A 15,604-nucleotide genomic window follows, 5' to 3' on the forward strand; every position below is an offset into this window, starting at 1 on the left:
TAGAAACCCAATGTGACATTCCAAAATACATAGAAATGAAGGGGTTTGATACTGGACAGTTCTAACAATATATTGTGTATGCAGAGTTACAAAACAATAATTAACAAGGTCTATAGAAAGGGTCATTATAAATGGCTCCTTCTTATAACACAGTTTCCTTAATACCTTGTTTTAATAACATTTTCTCCTGTCATGGCCAAAATCACATTTACTAATGAAGTAAAATCTTGTTTTACACCATACCTCATTTTCCCATATAACTGTTGAAATGTCTGTCTTGGTGAACTTCTCTTCACCTCTGTTTTACGTACAATTAAAATCCTCTCTTTGCTGAGGCCATTCCCTACAGTAAATGCAATGGCCCACAACGATATATTCTGCTGTTAACCCTGGAGCGCTCACTCTGACTCTCCATGTAATGAGACATAAGAAAGTCTCACTGAGAACTTTTACTGTTGTTCATCAGGAAAGCCCTCTTGGCACCTCCTGAAGAATATTTCACTGCTACAAGTTGATTTTTAAGACCACGGAACCACAGCTCAAATCTGATCCATATAAAAGCAACCAGAGTTCTTGAAAGCCAAGCAATGTCTGGTCGAACTTCTGTGTTGACAGAGTGGGGCTTTACAAGTTCAAGATTCTTATTTGAATGTGTAATCCAGTTATGATAACATCTGCTGAGCTATTTGGAGAATTGTCCCTCCATGACATCAAACCTTATACAGAAGCAAACAACTATATTTGGTTTTGGCTTGGAATATGAGAACAAGATTGGAGGATCATGTGTTATAAATCCTTTTCTCCACGCAAAGTCCTCTATTATAGAAACCTCCAGGAATTAACTTTGCATTTGCCTCTCTTCCATTTATTATGACAGAAGCCACTAACTTATTATCAGCTACCTCTAATAGAAAAACTCTATTACTGGGAAAGCTAGGATTAGTGAAGAATTGTAAGATCTCTTGCATTGGAATGTCCCATTTAAGTAATTAGAGATATAATAAAAGTGAGCAGGGTATTTCTTTTGGAAGATGAGAAAATTGAATGCTAAGAGATCCTAGCACAGCATTTATCCCATCTCTACTCCTCATTAGCTGTGTGACTATGAGCAAGATGATTAACCCCTCTGTGCGCCACTATCTTATCTGTAAAAGAGGAATTAATAATGGTATGTACCTCACAGAGTTGTTAGGAGAAGGAAATGAGTTAATATTTGTAACTGTGCCTAGCACAAAGTAAGAGTTCAATAAATGTCAGCAAGTGTAATTAATATAATAATAATAATTTCTGTTGTTATAACAGCTATTGAAAAAGTAGTTTCTGAAAAATTGAATTGATATTTGAAGAGTGTAAGGAAATCTATAGCAGATTTATTGGATCTAGTCAGCTTCAAGTCTTACCTAGACTGTATTTTCTAAATAATAAAATATTATTTTATAAAAAAAAGAACTTGGCTATATTGAGTTAGTGGGATCATTCTAATTTGTTTGGAGTTAAAAAGAGGAAAAGTTTAATTTTAAATACTTCTGTATATGTTCATAATATATGCCTACAATTTGGCACAAAATTCCCATTTAAAAATTAAAGTGCATTTGTCCTTCACAAAAATTATAAGATCTTAATCTACAGATTTCTATTCTTACCTAAATCGAAACTGTTAAAAATACATTGGATTCTATAGTTATCTTCTAAGACCAAATATGACTGCTGAAGAATTACCCCAAAGCATAATATATTAATGCTTTTAATTGGAAAAAATTAATGTCCACATTCTAGGTGGAATTTTGTTATTTGCTTCTACTAGGTAAAGTTAAACTCTCCCCAGATCCTAAAACTCTACTTAATTTTCTCTTTATTGATTCAAATACTGATTTTTCCATGTCCTTCTATAGGTGACAACAAAAACTGGTACTGCTACTCACCCTCACTCGATTGTATAAAGTACCTTTAATCCTACCAATAACCTTACAAAGTAGGAGCTGTCATCTAAATTCGATAAATGAGGACACTGGGCTTGGAGAGATTCATTCACTGGCTCACCATCAGGCAGCTGAATAATAGCAGGTTTGAGATCTGATCCCAGTTTTATCTGGGTCCTTTCCAGCTCACCAAGCCATCTCACATCAAGGAATCTCATCACCCACAACTCTCAGCACCAGCTTTTCCCAGTCTCAGTGCCTTGACCTCGCTCACTCTGGTTTCTCTTTGCTTCATGCCCAGCCAGCCCCATGTGTGACCCCCAGCTTTTTATAATCTGAACCTCCAACTCAACCAACTTCTCTGGTCCCAATTCTTGTTTTATATAAAATTACCTTACTACTGATTCTACTGTATCTCGGCGGATGTGGGAAAACATATTTTGTATTGAATGTGAAACTAAAATTATGGAGTGGATCCTGTGTGCAACATAATTTTTCATGCACTAAATTTCTATCTTCTTTTAAAAGCCCTTTTTATGAGACAACGTGGCTTTTATAAGCAATCTAGCTCTACATAAGCAAGTACAATTAAGAGCTTGGTTCAATGGGATAGCTATGTGTTTCTACCATCCTTGCAATGAGATGAAGTTGCAGTTATATGCCATGCCATCTTTGTCAATGATCTCTCAAATCTGCATTAGAAATTCAAAACTATGGAAGTCAAACAGTTGAGGAAATTGAAGTTCAAATGTCCAAATTACTGAACTTAGAAAACTCTGTTCACTGCCCTACGGAATTTAGTTTTCCCATGAATAAATATTCTGATTAAGCTTCTACCAAGCCATTTTATGATTTCATTTCTCGTTTGAATTACAAAATACCTTCATTTGCATACACACTCAGTGTATATTAATGAGATTTACTATATAGCATTAAACTAAGTTTAACATACATGTTCATTATTTTTGAAGAAGCTTTCTTTAAATTTAAAAACATGATAGCATAAAAATATTTGAGGGTTTATGCCAGCCTAAGAGAACAGTTTCCAAATTAGAGCAGCATTTCTCTATGATTTTTTATTTCAAATTTTAATTTTCTATAAATAACAGAATTTTGGTATAAGAATTGAATGTTCTAATATTTTAAAGCCCTACATTATACAGCCCACAGGCTCCATGAGACCAGGCATTTTTAACTATTTTATTAGCTGCTATAATCCCAGCACTTAGAATATTGCTTAACACATAGAAGGAATTGAAACATTAATTGCTGTCCTTGGAAAAGGAAAATAGAGAAATTCCCACATTTTTAAGTAATCTAATGCAGAGTTGCCTTAGTAAGTTTAACCTTCTCAGCAACACCAAATCACACTGCCAGATGGATGGCTGGACTTTTGAATTTTCAATTGTAGCTTATTATCTACTTATTTGGCCATTTGAGAATGTCTGTCTTCAAAAGTTGTATTCCACCATCCCAGATCTGTTGTAACCTAGGCCATGATCCTTGTCAGCTGTCCTGAACATCTTGCATGATCTATTGGCCCAGAACAGTCAAAAAAGCACCCAGGGAATCAGCCCTACAGACCAGAACACATACACACTTTAGTCCCCCAAATAATTGGCACCCAAAAATGTGTTTTGGAACCTTCATTTTATAGGGTTTTATTATTCAAACCAGTAGGTGAACTAGACTATTAGGGAAGGAATGTGAGTTCACTACTGAATGGAATTGGGAAATGCCACAGCCTTCCCAGAGGAAGAATCAGTGAAAGACAGCAAAAGCCCCAAAGAGGTTGGCCAAAAAAAAAAGATTTTTTTGGCCCTGCAAAATCTCTTGTAGGTCATGCTCAGAGACAAGATCTTGCATGAGCATCTCTGCTTTACGTCTTACAGCCACACTCACTGCGTTTGTTTAGACTGGTTTTTGCTATTATAACTAGGTTATTAACTAGGTTAGAGAGGAGTAGGTTACCTGTGAGGTATAAGTACTGAAACAAGTCTCTCAGACCACTACATTATTAGAGTTCCTCAAGAACGCCATGTTTTCCTGATATTTCCATTCTCCCTCATTAAAAGTTGCTTATATCCTTTAGAATTACCAGTGATGACACTTAATCTTTGTATTACTGTTATTTTTATGCTCACTGTCATTTAACACTTGAAATCCTATTAAACAGTCCTATTAAAAGATAAGTTAAAATGGCTATCTTAAATAAAAGTACATACATTATTTAAAATGCCATAGAGTTTATTATTTGTTAGTTACTTGCTGGAAAATTATATTGAAACACCAATGACAAAGTTACCCTTTAATTAAGCCTAGACTATAGCCAGCAGTGCCTTGTTGACACGCAAATACATTTCAAGTCATTCAAAATGTGTACATGTTTGTGTAAATGTGTGTGTGTGTTTACTTTTCACACAGAGACATAAAGGCAGCCATAACTCGTCCTCTAAGTGGCCAAATTCTGTAGATGTGCTTGTAAAATTTGAGATTAATCTTCAAAAAGACATTTTGAGATCATTTGAATTTTACCCACGATTTTAATTTTTGGTACATATTAAGAAGCAACACTTGATTGAATGACTTTATAGGAACTGGCATCAGCTCTCTCAGATGTAGGCATCCTCCATGTAGATTTTAGTATTTTTCTAGAAGGAAGCTTTGAAAACTGTTGCTTGAGAACTCTAAGGGCAGGCCCTTAACTTTAGCACAACATAACTTGAAGCTATAGACTAGAACTTGGAAACAACTGCTAAATGTTGTCTCAGAATGAAAGATGACTTAATACCAAAGACAGTGATGGGATGTTGTGTCAACCTCAGAGACTGGATTTGGTTCAGTGGTTTCCATGGTCAGGGAAGCCTTCTAATGAAAGACCACCTGTGTATATGTTGCATGACTGTTGATTGTCTCATGAGTGTTTGTCTTTTATGTATGATTAATACACAAAATGTTTTTCTTTTCTTTCCTTTTCCCTTTTTGTAGAAATTATTGAGCCTACTACCTCTAGTCCTGTCACAAGTCCAGGTCAGTATCCACATACATTCACAAAGTATGTCTGGGTACTTTCTCCATTAAACAAAACCTCTGCATCATCACAGAAATAACCCCAGTTGAATATGGGCCGCATGCTCGCGGCACTGCTGTGATGTCTGTTACTTGTCCTCGTCTATTATTTGTGATTTGTCCTCCCTGTGGATTTTGTGATCTGACCCTGATTGGAGACTAACATATTTTACTTCATTCTTTAGGGCTTATGCAATAAATCTGTGTCATCTTGTGGAATAGTTACAAGGCGATTAGCTTCTGCAATATTTTTGCAAAAAGAGCTGTAGAGATTTTACAAGGGTTTCTGAGTAGCTATCAAAAAACTATTTACTTTGGTGTGGTATTTCATTGTTATAAAATCATTATGAAACAGAACAGCATTTAGTACTTCCAAAGGGAACAATAGCTGGGGGAAAACCTATACTTCCACTCTTGGAATATTATAGTAGGAGATTTTGGTCTCTTGAAACTGTCAAGTCAAAGGACTTATTTCAGTTGTGTTTTATTTTCAGACTGTTCCTAATTCAACCACAAACACTCAGTCTGAAAAGATAGGCCATTGCTGTAAGTGTGTTTTTAAGCGTTATTTTCAACTGTGAACATTTCTGGGTGACATGAAATTGAGATAAAAGCTATTGATATTAGAAACAACCTTTATCTTGTTATATAGGAATTTAGCAGTTCATTTTGAATGTTGGCTGCTGGCTATTTAAAGAAGAAAGTGAAACTGCTAAAGTTCTTTAGCTTTGAAAAGTTCACAGGGATTTCTTGTAACTGCTGAGTTAAAGGATTTGTTGATGCTGCCGACCCATAAAGAGGTATAAGTTGGTTAAATAGTTGTTTTTTCTCTCTTTCCAGAAATGGCACTAAATTTTAGTCTAAAACAGGATTTGCTGATCTGAGAAACTGAGTGTTTTAGAAGTGAAAAAATTCTATCTCAAATTGTAATCAATCAAAAATGCTTAAAATTACTTTAGATGATTATGAATTACCCCCACCCCCCAAATGAAACAAGTTTGAGCAAGTCTATGATTATGTATTTAAAGAATCTCATAATATAACACTTTCTGGTCAAATTATAGAATACATTTTCATAACCTCTCAAACCAAAGCATGTCTGAATAGTCTATTTTAGATTATTTTCTAGTTGATGCATACAAAGTTTAAGTTATATGATTAATAACAGTTTCCCATTTTACAGATAGGGTTAATAGCCTCCCGAGTTTGAGTGCCATGTTAATATAATTAGAACTATTAGTCATTTGAATCTGATTTTTCTCTTAACTTATATAAAGACTCACTAAGTCCTATTGCTATGAATACCGATGGCCTCCACAGAGTTATGTTCATATGAGATCTCAGAGTTATTAACCTTGTTAGTAAACGTTTTGATCTCTCTTTCTCCATCAACTTTAAAGAGGATATTAAGTAATTTCCACATCACTATGTCACCTAGAAGACTGAAGTGAAGATTAGTTAAGTATTTACTCTCCTTCTTAAGCCATTGCCCTAATTTCTGGATAAAATCCTCATAAATTAAAAGGATAGATTATCTTCCTTATTTATTCAAATAAAGAAGAGTGGAATGCAAAGTATTTTAAGTGGTGTCTGGTGGCATTCATTAACATAGTATTTGCTGACTTTGTGTTTTTGGAGAAAGTTTTATTGAAGATAAGTATAAAAAGGCTCTTTTTCAGTAGGCCATCTGTATCAAAATTCTCAATGATAGGGACTCTTACAAAAAAATTCACATGTCATTAAGCAAACAAAGAACTTGCTCTTACCTCTGTAAAGATTCATATTTCTTCAAACAGTGCATAGTGTAAGGGTTAAGAACGTGGACTGTGGTGCCAACTGCCTAGGTTTGAAGACTGGCTGTCCTACCTTTCAGCTTTGTAAATGTAATCAACTTACTTAACCTCTCTCTAGATTCTTCATTTGTAAAATGGGACTGGGGTGGGGTAAGAATAATACCTACCACAAAGAGTGATTATGAAAATTGACTTACTAGATATTGGTAAAACATCTATAAGCGTGTCTAGTACATAGTAAGTTTAATAAAAGTTCAGGTTAAATTTTGAGAAAAATATGCATGTATAACACACACATATATATATATATATATATATATACTGTAAAATATACATATATATAATACATATTTATAGATATATTGGACTATGTATAAATTGTCCTATATAGTCTCTCAAGTACTCTGAGACCTTATAATTATTTCCACTGCCTATAGAATGCCTAAAACAACAGCCATTCAACTGGTCAAACAGCCACTGACCCCAGATTGGTCAATTCATTGCTAGGGTTCAATGTTTTGAAACTATGAGCACATGACAAATAGTTTAGAATTGAATTCCTTAGCACTGAAGCCTTTAAAAAAGACAATACAAGCTTTTTGAAAAAATATTATTTTAGAAATATTAATAAATATATGTTGAATTGAATTGAATTGAAGGATGGAAAAACAAACACAGCTTTCAATGAAACTCCTCCTTCATTAATTGTGAATTGTTAAAGGTCTCTGAGAATGGTTTGGTTATTCAGGGATTTGAATAGCATGTGATTTCAGCAGGATTTACCAAGTGGTATAAATGATAAATCTTTTAAAAGTATGTGCAGTCAGCTATGCAAGATACAAAAGAGAAGAATTTGTAATATATAACTAAGCAAAAGATCATAAAGGTAGATGGAAAATAATTTATCCTGTGAATAAAGCCAAGCTGTTAAAAGTCCCAGTCATTTAAAACAAAGCTTTAACACCACATTATCCAAATAAAAATAGTAAATGAGAATTCTCACAAAAGTATTCAGGGGTTAAGAAATATCAGATTTTCAAACTAGTCCATTTACCAGTTCTACGTAAGTGGAAAAAGAGAATGTAAAATAACTCAAGACAGATCTCATATTTTGTAATATTACTGCCAGAGAGTTAAAGCAGAGATAAAGTGGATATAGTTATGAAAATATTGGACACATTGAAAATATATTGAAGAAAGTAGATTTATATCATTTATATCCATAATTTCTAAAGAAATGAAGGTCCTGAAGTCATAACTTAGATTTTTATATATTTTTGACAAGTCAGAATCTGTTTCAATTGAAGGGAATGAAAATTGAATTATTAACATCATTATTCAAGAAAAGGCCGTGAAATATAGTAAGTAATAAGGACAAAAGAAACCTCTTTTTTGATCAGTCTCAGAGTCTCAAAGTTTGAAAGGTAAGGGGCATTTTGCACAATGAATGAGATAGGTAGCGAATTTGAAAATTGAGACTACTTTTATTGTAATGGCCATGCTAGATCCTATGCTATTCTGGGTAATGGTCTTGAAGCTTAGAAATGCCTCTACCATCAGGCCAGGAACAACAGCATCCTGTTAAAGCAGCTTAACCACTTTCATTCAATTAAAAAAAAATTACATTTTTGTGATCACTTTTGAAGTATATTTTAATGTTAATATTTGACTTTTATTTGTTCAAAGATGGAAAGGAGGTTAAGGCTGAAGTCTGTCTACCTTGAATAAGACAGATTAGTATTCCTAGAACTATCTATTGCTTTCCTAGCGCAGCCTGTCTGTCTGAGTACACAATAAACAAGTACTCTCTACTGTGCTGTGACCTTGAGCCCAGTGAGTCAAGTCAATCCCTAGTCTAGAATCAAATTCACAATGATGCTCTAATTCTGGTTTTACATTCCTAGGTTATAACTATCTACATAGCGTCCAGGTGATCATTCAAAAAGTGAACCGTTCAGCCAAATCAGCATTCACTTGGCTCCATGTAGACTCAAAAAAATTTAATAAACGTTAATTCAGCCAACCTTTTTTAGTCTATAGGTGGAGGATTAAAATTTGGTGTTTGTTAATGTATTACAGATGCCTCACCTAACATTTGTCCTTACTTTGTCCCTAGAAATAATCTTCAGCATTCATCAATTAAAAATGGTTATTTTGTAAATAAGTTTAACTCCATGCCATTGTCATTCGTAGTAAAAAGATGGCTTTATTTATAAATCATTAGACAAATGAAAATTCACTTTAAAAATCTGATTTTTCCATGTCTAGAAACAGGCAAAAAAGTCAATGGAGACCCTTCAGTAGGACTTGGAAAATGTCACTGTTTAAAAATGGCTATTTTTAAGCACATTGTATTTATCGGTGTTTTAAGATCATTTTTAAGTCCATGCAAGAAGGCTAGTTCCATTTTATAGCTGAGGAAAGAGACAAAACAATTGTTTTACCCAAGATCCCTCAGCAAGTATGCTGTAAAATCAAAATTAAAATGCCCAATACTTGATCATCAACTATGTGTACCTCACTTTAAAAAACAGAAATCATTTTTGAAAAAATGGAATGTGATGTTTGTAAACTGAATCATTTGAATTCACCAGAAGACACCACATTATGTAAAGATATCCCACTTTAAATTGAATAATTCCTGATTCATGTCCTTTGCAAGTAATTTTTCACTTTGCTGGCTTCTTGGGTTTTTCTAGAAAGGAAAGTGCCTTTTATTCAACTTATCCCAGGAAGTGCTATTTCCTATCTTCCTCTGAAGGCTATTGTTCATTATTTAGCAAACATTTATTGAGTAACAAGTGTATCAGAAACTGAGCGCTGGAAGCATAAGGTTATTATCTTAAAGGGGGTCTGTAATCTATTAAGGAGACAGGCCTATGTGTAACTAACCATTACTCAAGATAATAGTTTCTATAATTTCTGTCTAGAGAAGGAAGCAGACAATTTTGCCTGGAGGAAATCTTCACATATATTGGCAGGATCTTCATAGATTAGGCATAGTTGGCAAGGAATGGGGGTACCATCCCAAGCAAAAGAAATGCTTAAAAATTCAAAGAGGTAGAAAGTGTAGAAAACTGAAGGTAAAATCTGATTTGATTTCTGTCTCTGTATTATCTACTATGTGCCTGGTACTTAGCATCGTCCTCCATGTACACCAGATGGTTTCAACAAAAATACTGAACCACTCAACAAAGCGTCTGAACCAAAAATTAAATACAAATGTCAGGAGGTTTCCTGACAACTAACTACATAATACCTTTTGGTTTACATTAGGTCATATCTAACCTTCATCATTTTTTTAAATTCATCTAAAAGAAAACAAAAAAATAAAAATACAAATTTACTACCAATTGAACCAAAACTCACTCTCTTGCATCAGCCTATAGATATTAAAGGTTCCTAAAAATAATTTTCATGCTCACATTTCTTATGGTAATTGAGCAAGGATATTAAACCAGTTTTTTAATTGCATCACCATGTTCTATGCTAGAAAATAAAAATGTCCACTTGTCAAGGGGTTATCTTTCCTCAAGAAATGAATGAATGAATGAATGGTTTAGAAACCCGTGTGTAGTCCACAGGGTTAGAGCATAAGAAGAATCTCATAAGTAACAGTAGTGTGCTTCAGTAAAACTCATTCAGAAATAGAGAGGGTTGAAAATAATCAAAAAATCAAGTACCTACATGATAGCAAGAAAAGTCTGGGTAATTTATCCATTTGTTTACTAAATACAAAATTGAAAAATCTCAATGCCTAGATCAAAGGTATATACTTGACTACCCATGGATAGGTGGATGGATGGATGGACAGATGGATGGATGAATGAATGGGTGGATGGATGGGTAGATGAATGGATGACAAACTCATATGTGGTCCATAAGGTTACAGCATAAGAAAAGTGAGGAGACTGGTAGAAGTTGACAAGGTAAGTCAGCTTGTGAAGTTTCTGTCAGTTTCCAAGAGCTGCCGAATGCTCGTTAAGCACCTGAGTGTGTCAGACGCTGCATGATGTATTAGAGATGCAAAAGTGATTGGCCCACTGCTTGTCTCTCAAGAATCTCACATTCCAATGGATGAGACACATGGAAACGGAAGAAGAAAATATAATGCAATATTTGCTCTAAAAGAGATTAGTGTAATGCACTCTGGGAACGTGTGTCCTGCCTGAAGAATTTCAGAAATTTATGGAGGCTTTCTGGAGGAAGTGATTTCTGAATTTTGTAGTTTAAATATAGAGTTAAAGGAGGAAAATGATGCTAGACAGAGAGCTCAGCTTGGGCAAAGAAACAGAGGCATAAAACAGCACAATATGTTTGAGAGAAATTCCAAATAATTTCTGGAGTGTAAGTTGAGCAGAGAGTGCAGTGGGAGAAGGGAAGCGGACACGGCAAGATCATGAGGCGTATTGCGTACATCACTTGGAAGCTTAGTCTATTTAACCTGAGATGTGGGCTGATTGTGAGGCTCCTGTGTGACCCTGAGGGTCAGGGTAAATGATTAATTCATATGAACAAGACTGGCGTTAGAAAAGGTTACTGTATAATATCAGGAAAGAAATGATGAGAACCTCATAGAGGACAGTAGTAATAACAAGGAGAGAATGGGACCAAATCAAAAATTATTTACAAGGAAAATTATCAGGACTAGGCTATCAATTAGATTTGGAGGATAAGGAGAGAGTCAAACAAGGATGACTCCCACCTCTCTCTGTAAATAGTGGGGACACCAATAGAGGTGGAGGAAATACCCCAAATGTTATGCCAAGTGGTTTGGACTTTATCTTGTTGTTTGGGAAAGGAATCAATGTTTGTTTGGTTTTGTTTTAAACAGGGGAATAATATTACTGTGTTTTGCAAATATAATTCTATAAAAGTAGAAAAGTAAGAATGGAGATGAGGAGGCATCAAGCAAAGTCTATGAATGCACAGTCCCTAGCTACAAGTTTGGTGCCATCTTAGGAAAGTGGCTACCAGAGTACAAACATCTCTCTACGAGCTGGTGATGAGTTCTTGCAAAATAGCTATCAAACTTGTGGTATTATTTCCAAATTTATTTTAAGGTTTGTGGGGTTTTCTCTGATTTGAAACAATCAAGCTTCCATTATTCTCTGATTGTTAGAGTGTAAGGAATTCAAGACAGCTCAGAATATATTTCAAATTCTAATTAATATGCCTGAATATAATGAATTCAGATATTAATTATAATTATACATAATTAGTTGATTAATTTCTAGATAAAAGTATAGCAAGAAATCTATGATGCAATTTAGAATATGATGCTTGTTTTTTAAAGATGAAAAAAATGGGGTACCCTCCACTCTCTGCTCTCACTGTTTATTCCATCCTTTCTTCCTTGACATATCTTCATCTCTGTCTCAAAAAATCATTTTAGGCTATTGGTGTTTTGATTTACTCTGGGCTGGGAGTAAAGCACCACCAATCATATGGATCAATGCTTCAAAGTCAAATACCACAGATACTAATAATGAGCCTTTAATATGTTAAATAAAATGATTGATATATAGCAGAAGTATTAAAATTACTAATGATTACCACTACTCTTATTTTATATACCTAGAATAACATAGACTTATGAGTGTGAGTTCCTTATGAGTATTTACTGGGAACATACTGGTACATTGTGCTATACGAGAAATTATGGAGTTATATCACAATCATCAAAGCACCTAATGCCTTGCATTATATTTGGTGGTCTGCATCTGTCTCACCTCTAGACTGCAATATCCTTTACAGAAGGAGGCTAGTTTTTTGTTCGTTCTTTTTTTTTAAAATCTATCTACAGTGTCTTAAAGAGTGACTGGAATATTCAAACTCATTGCATGAATGCATAAATGAATGAGTAAATTAATGTGAGGAGTATTTCAGTGGGATGAAAAATTAGAAGAATTGAAATGCATACCTTTATATTTTATATTTTAAAAGAAATAAACATGCATTATTGCAAGTCCAGCATAGAGCCCAGATCTACATCAGGAAAGTGTTCCCATGATACATATACTCAAAAAAGGAGAGAACCAAAGGCTGATACAAAGTAGAATTTCCTCTCAAAATCCCCATAAAAAAGGGAAAGTTTATTACTCATCTAATCAGTCCTGGTTTAGCGGTGGAAAGAAAGAAAATAGAAATCAACAAAAGGCAACTCCACTGACTGAACCCTGTTTAGACGAATGCGGCAGTGTCTTGCATTTAGGAGACAGGCAAGATTTGTTGAATGAATGAATGGATGGATGAATGAATGACTTCCTAGGTGTATCAGTTTCTTATTGCTGCAATAACAAATTATCACAGACATAGTGGCTTAAAACAATGCAAATTTATTATCTTATAATCCTGGAGGTCAGAAATCCGAAATGAATCGCACTGGCTAAAATCAAGGTTTCAGCAGCACTGCATTCTTTTCTGGAGGCTAGAGGGAAAAATCTGCCTTTTTCAGCTTCTAGCCCACATTGCATCACTTATGTTCTTCTTCCATCTTCAAAGCTGGCAGTGGCATTAAAGTCTTTCTCTTATCACATCACTGTGACACTGACTCTCCTGCCTCACTCTTCCACATTTAAAAACCCTTGTGATTACATTGGACCCACCCAGACAATCCAACATAATCTCCCTATTGTAAAGTCAGTTGATTAGTAACCATAATTCCATCTGTTACCTTAATTCCCCTTTGCCATGTAGTATAATAAATTCACAGGTTCCAGGAATTAGGATGTGGACATCGTTGGGAGGCCATTATTGTTCCTACCACATCAGGTGATCAAATAATTCCTTTTCTCTACATCTAATACTTTCCCTCAGAACCTATCAAGCCTCCCTGGATTTTTCCAATATTCAGGTAATAAGTTTTTGAGAATATGGGCTATTTGAACTTCAATTTTATGTTAAATGTTTGTAATCACCTACTTCATTGTAGAAGAGGTATAAATATCTGTTAAAAAGATTCTACTTAGGGGCTGGGCCGGTGGCATAGTGGTTAAGTTTGCACCCTCCGCTTCAGCGGCCTGGGGTTCACAGGTTCGAATCCCGGGCGTGGACTTACACATGGCTTATCAAGCCATGCTGTGGCAGGCATCCCACATATAAATTGGGGGAAGATGGGCACGGTTGTTAGTCCAGGGCAGATCTTCCTCAGCAAAAAGAGGAGGATTGGCAACAGATGTTAGCTCAGGTCTAATCTTCCTCACAAAAAAAAGAAATCATATTTGTCAGGCCACATTATTGCCAACAATATTTTATAAAACAAATGAGCTGATATTATACACACACAAACAAAGACTAAAAGATCTTAATGTAAGAGATAAATCCCAACTGGCCCACTGGTCAATTAGAGAAAGAATCTATACAGGAAAGAATCAGAAATGCTCGCAAATCTTAAAACAATTGGAGTTAATGACTTTTGGTATAATAAGTGATTAGTCTTTCAATAATACATGTAGGCAACAGTTCCTTTGTTCTTGGACACAGGATTCTGTAAAAACCAACATGCAAAAGCTTCTTTGTAGTTCTTCTAAATAGGAATGCATATATTTTAATTTGGCTTTAATTCTAAAATATTAAAGACAAACTGAAAAGGAAAAAATGTGTTTTAATGGAGATTTTGCATTTAGGAGAATAGGGTAAAATTGCTTGGGAGGTAAGCCCTCTGATTTCTGCTTTTCTCGGCCACCTTTGGAGAACACAATTTTCTCTTCACTGCCCCTTGCATCTTATAGAACACTCATATCCTCAGTCATTCCTCCCAGCCCAGAGCTTCTCACTGCACTAGGAATTCAGGACGATGCGAAATGTATGAAGAATCCAGGACCCACTGAAATGAACCAATTTTACCCAGTTATTATTAGTAGATCTGTTGATAAACCAGTGCATGCTGGTGTGATAGTCTCAAGGAAAAATAACCTAAAATGTGCACCTTCCTAGGGATATTTGTGTTTTAAAAGAAGCTGCCTATTAAACCCTAAATAATTTATTTCTAGTCAGCTCTGATGGTCTAGTGATTAAGATTTAGTGCTCTCACCTCTGCAGGCCTGGGTTCTGAGTTCATTTCACCATCGAGAACCACACCACCCACCTGTCGGTGGTCATACTGTGGTGGCTGTGTGATGCTGTGATGCTGAAAGCTATTCCACCACCAGTATTTCAAATACCAGCAGGGTCACCATGGTGCACAGGTTTCAGCGGAGCTTCCAGACTAAGATAGACTAGGAAGAAGGACTTGGTCACCAACTTCTGAAAAAATTGGCCACGAAAACCCTATGAACAGCAACAGAGCATTGTCTGATACAGTGCCGGAAGGTGAGAGGATGGTGTAAAAAGACAGGGCAGGGGCCCTCTCTGCTGTACACAGGTAGTCTTTAGGAGTCCTAATTGACCCGACAGCACCAACAACAACAAATTCATTTCTAAAGATGCAAATTTCAAAGTTAACCATGCACGTTGAAGGAACAATATTAGGCAGGAGAGCCTTTCTGTTGCCATATAAATCATTCAATCCAGGGATGGAGATCCTAGGCCTCTGCCTGATCATCTGGTCAGCTGTAGAAGCCAGCTATGATCTTCTCCCATTGCTTACCTTAAGTAAACTAACTTTGCAAGTGCAAATAGGCTGTTTTGTGCTTTGTTTGAAGATGGTGATATACATAGCTCATATTTCAAAGTGAATTACAGTTTTTAAAAGTATTTTCAACAAACATCTACTTCTCAAAATAATTTTGTGATTTGTGAATTGTTTTTATCAACAGTTTACACGTAAGGAATTTGAAGTTCAGAGAGGTTAAACGTCTTACACAGGGACCCACCAACTCA

General features: G+C 35.2%; 1 protein-coding gene across 2 annotated transcripts in view; it reads left to right on the forward strand.

The window, feature by feature from the left end:
* Positions 1-15,604, forward strand: part of NEGR1 (neuronal growth regulator 1) — an 823,575-nt gene that overhangs the window by 711,541 nt on the left and 96,430 nt on the right. The window contains exon 7 of one of the 2 annotated variants that reach the window (XM_087449002.1): positions 4,908-4,949. The exons of the other annotated variant lie outside the window; for it this stretch is intronic. Within the exon in view, the coding sequence (XP_087305128.1) occupies positions 4,908-4,949 (42 nt within the window). The remainder of the gene's footprint in view (positions 1-4,907; positions 4,950-15,604) is intronic. 2 annotated transcript variants of the gene reach the window in all.

This window comes from Ceratotherium simum, chromosome 2 (assembly GCF_057802395.1).
Source record: "Ceratotherium simum simum isolate JZ-2026a chromosome 2, ASM5780239v1, whole genome shotgun sequence".
In the NCBI taxonomy this organism is placed as follows: Eukaryota; Metazoa; Chordata; class Mammalia; order Perissodactyla; family Rhinocerotidae; genus Ceratotherium; species Ceratotherium simum.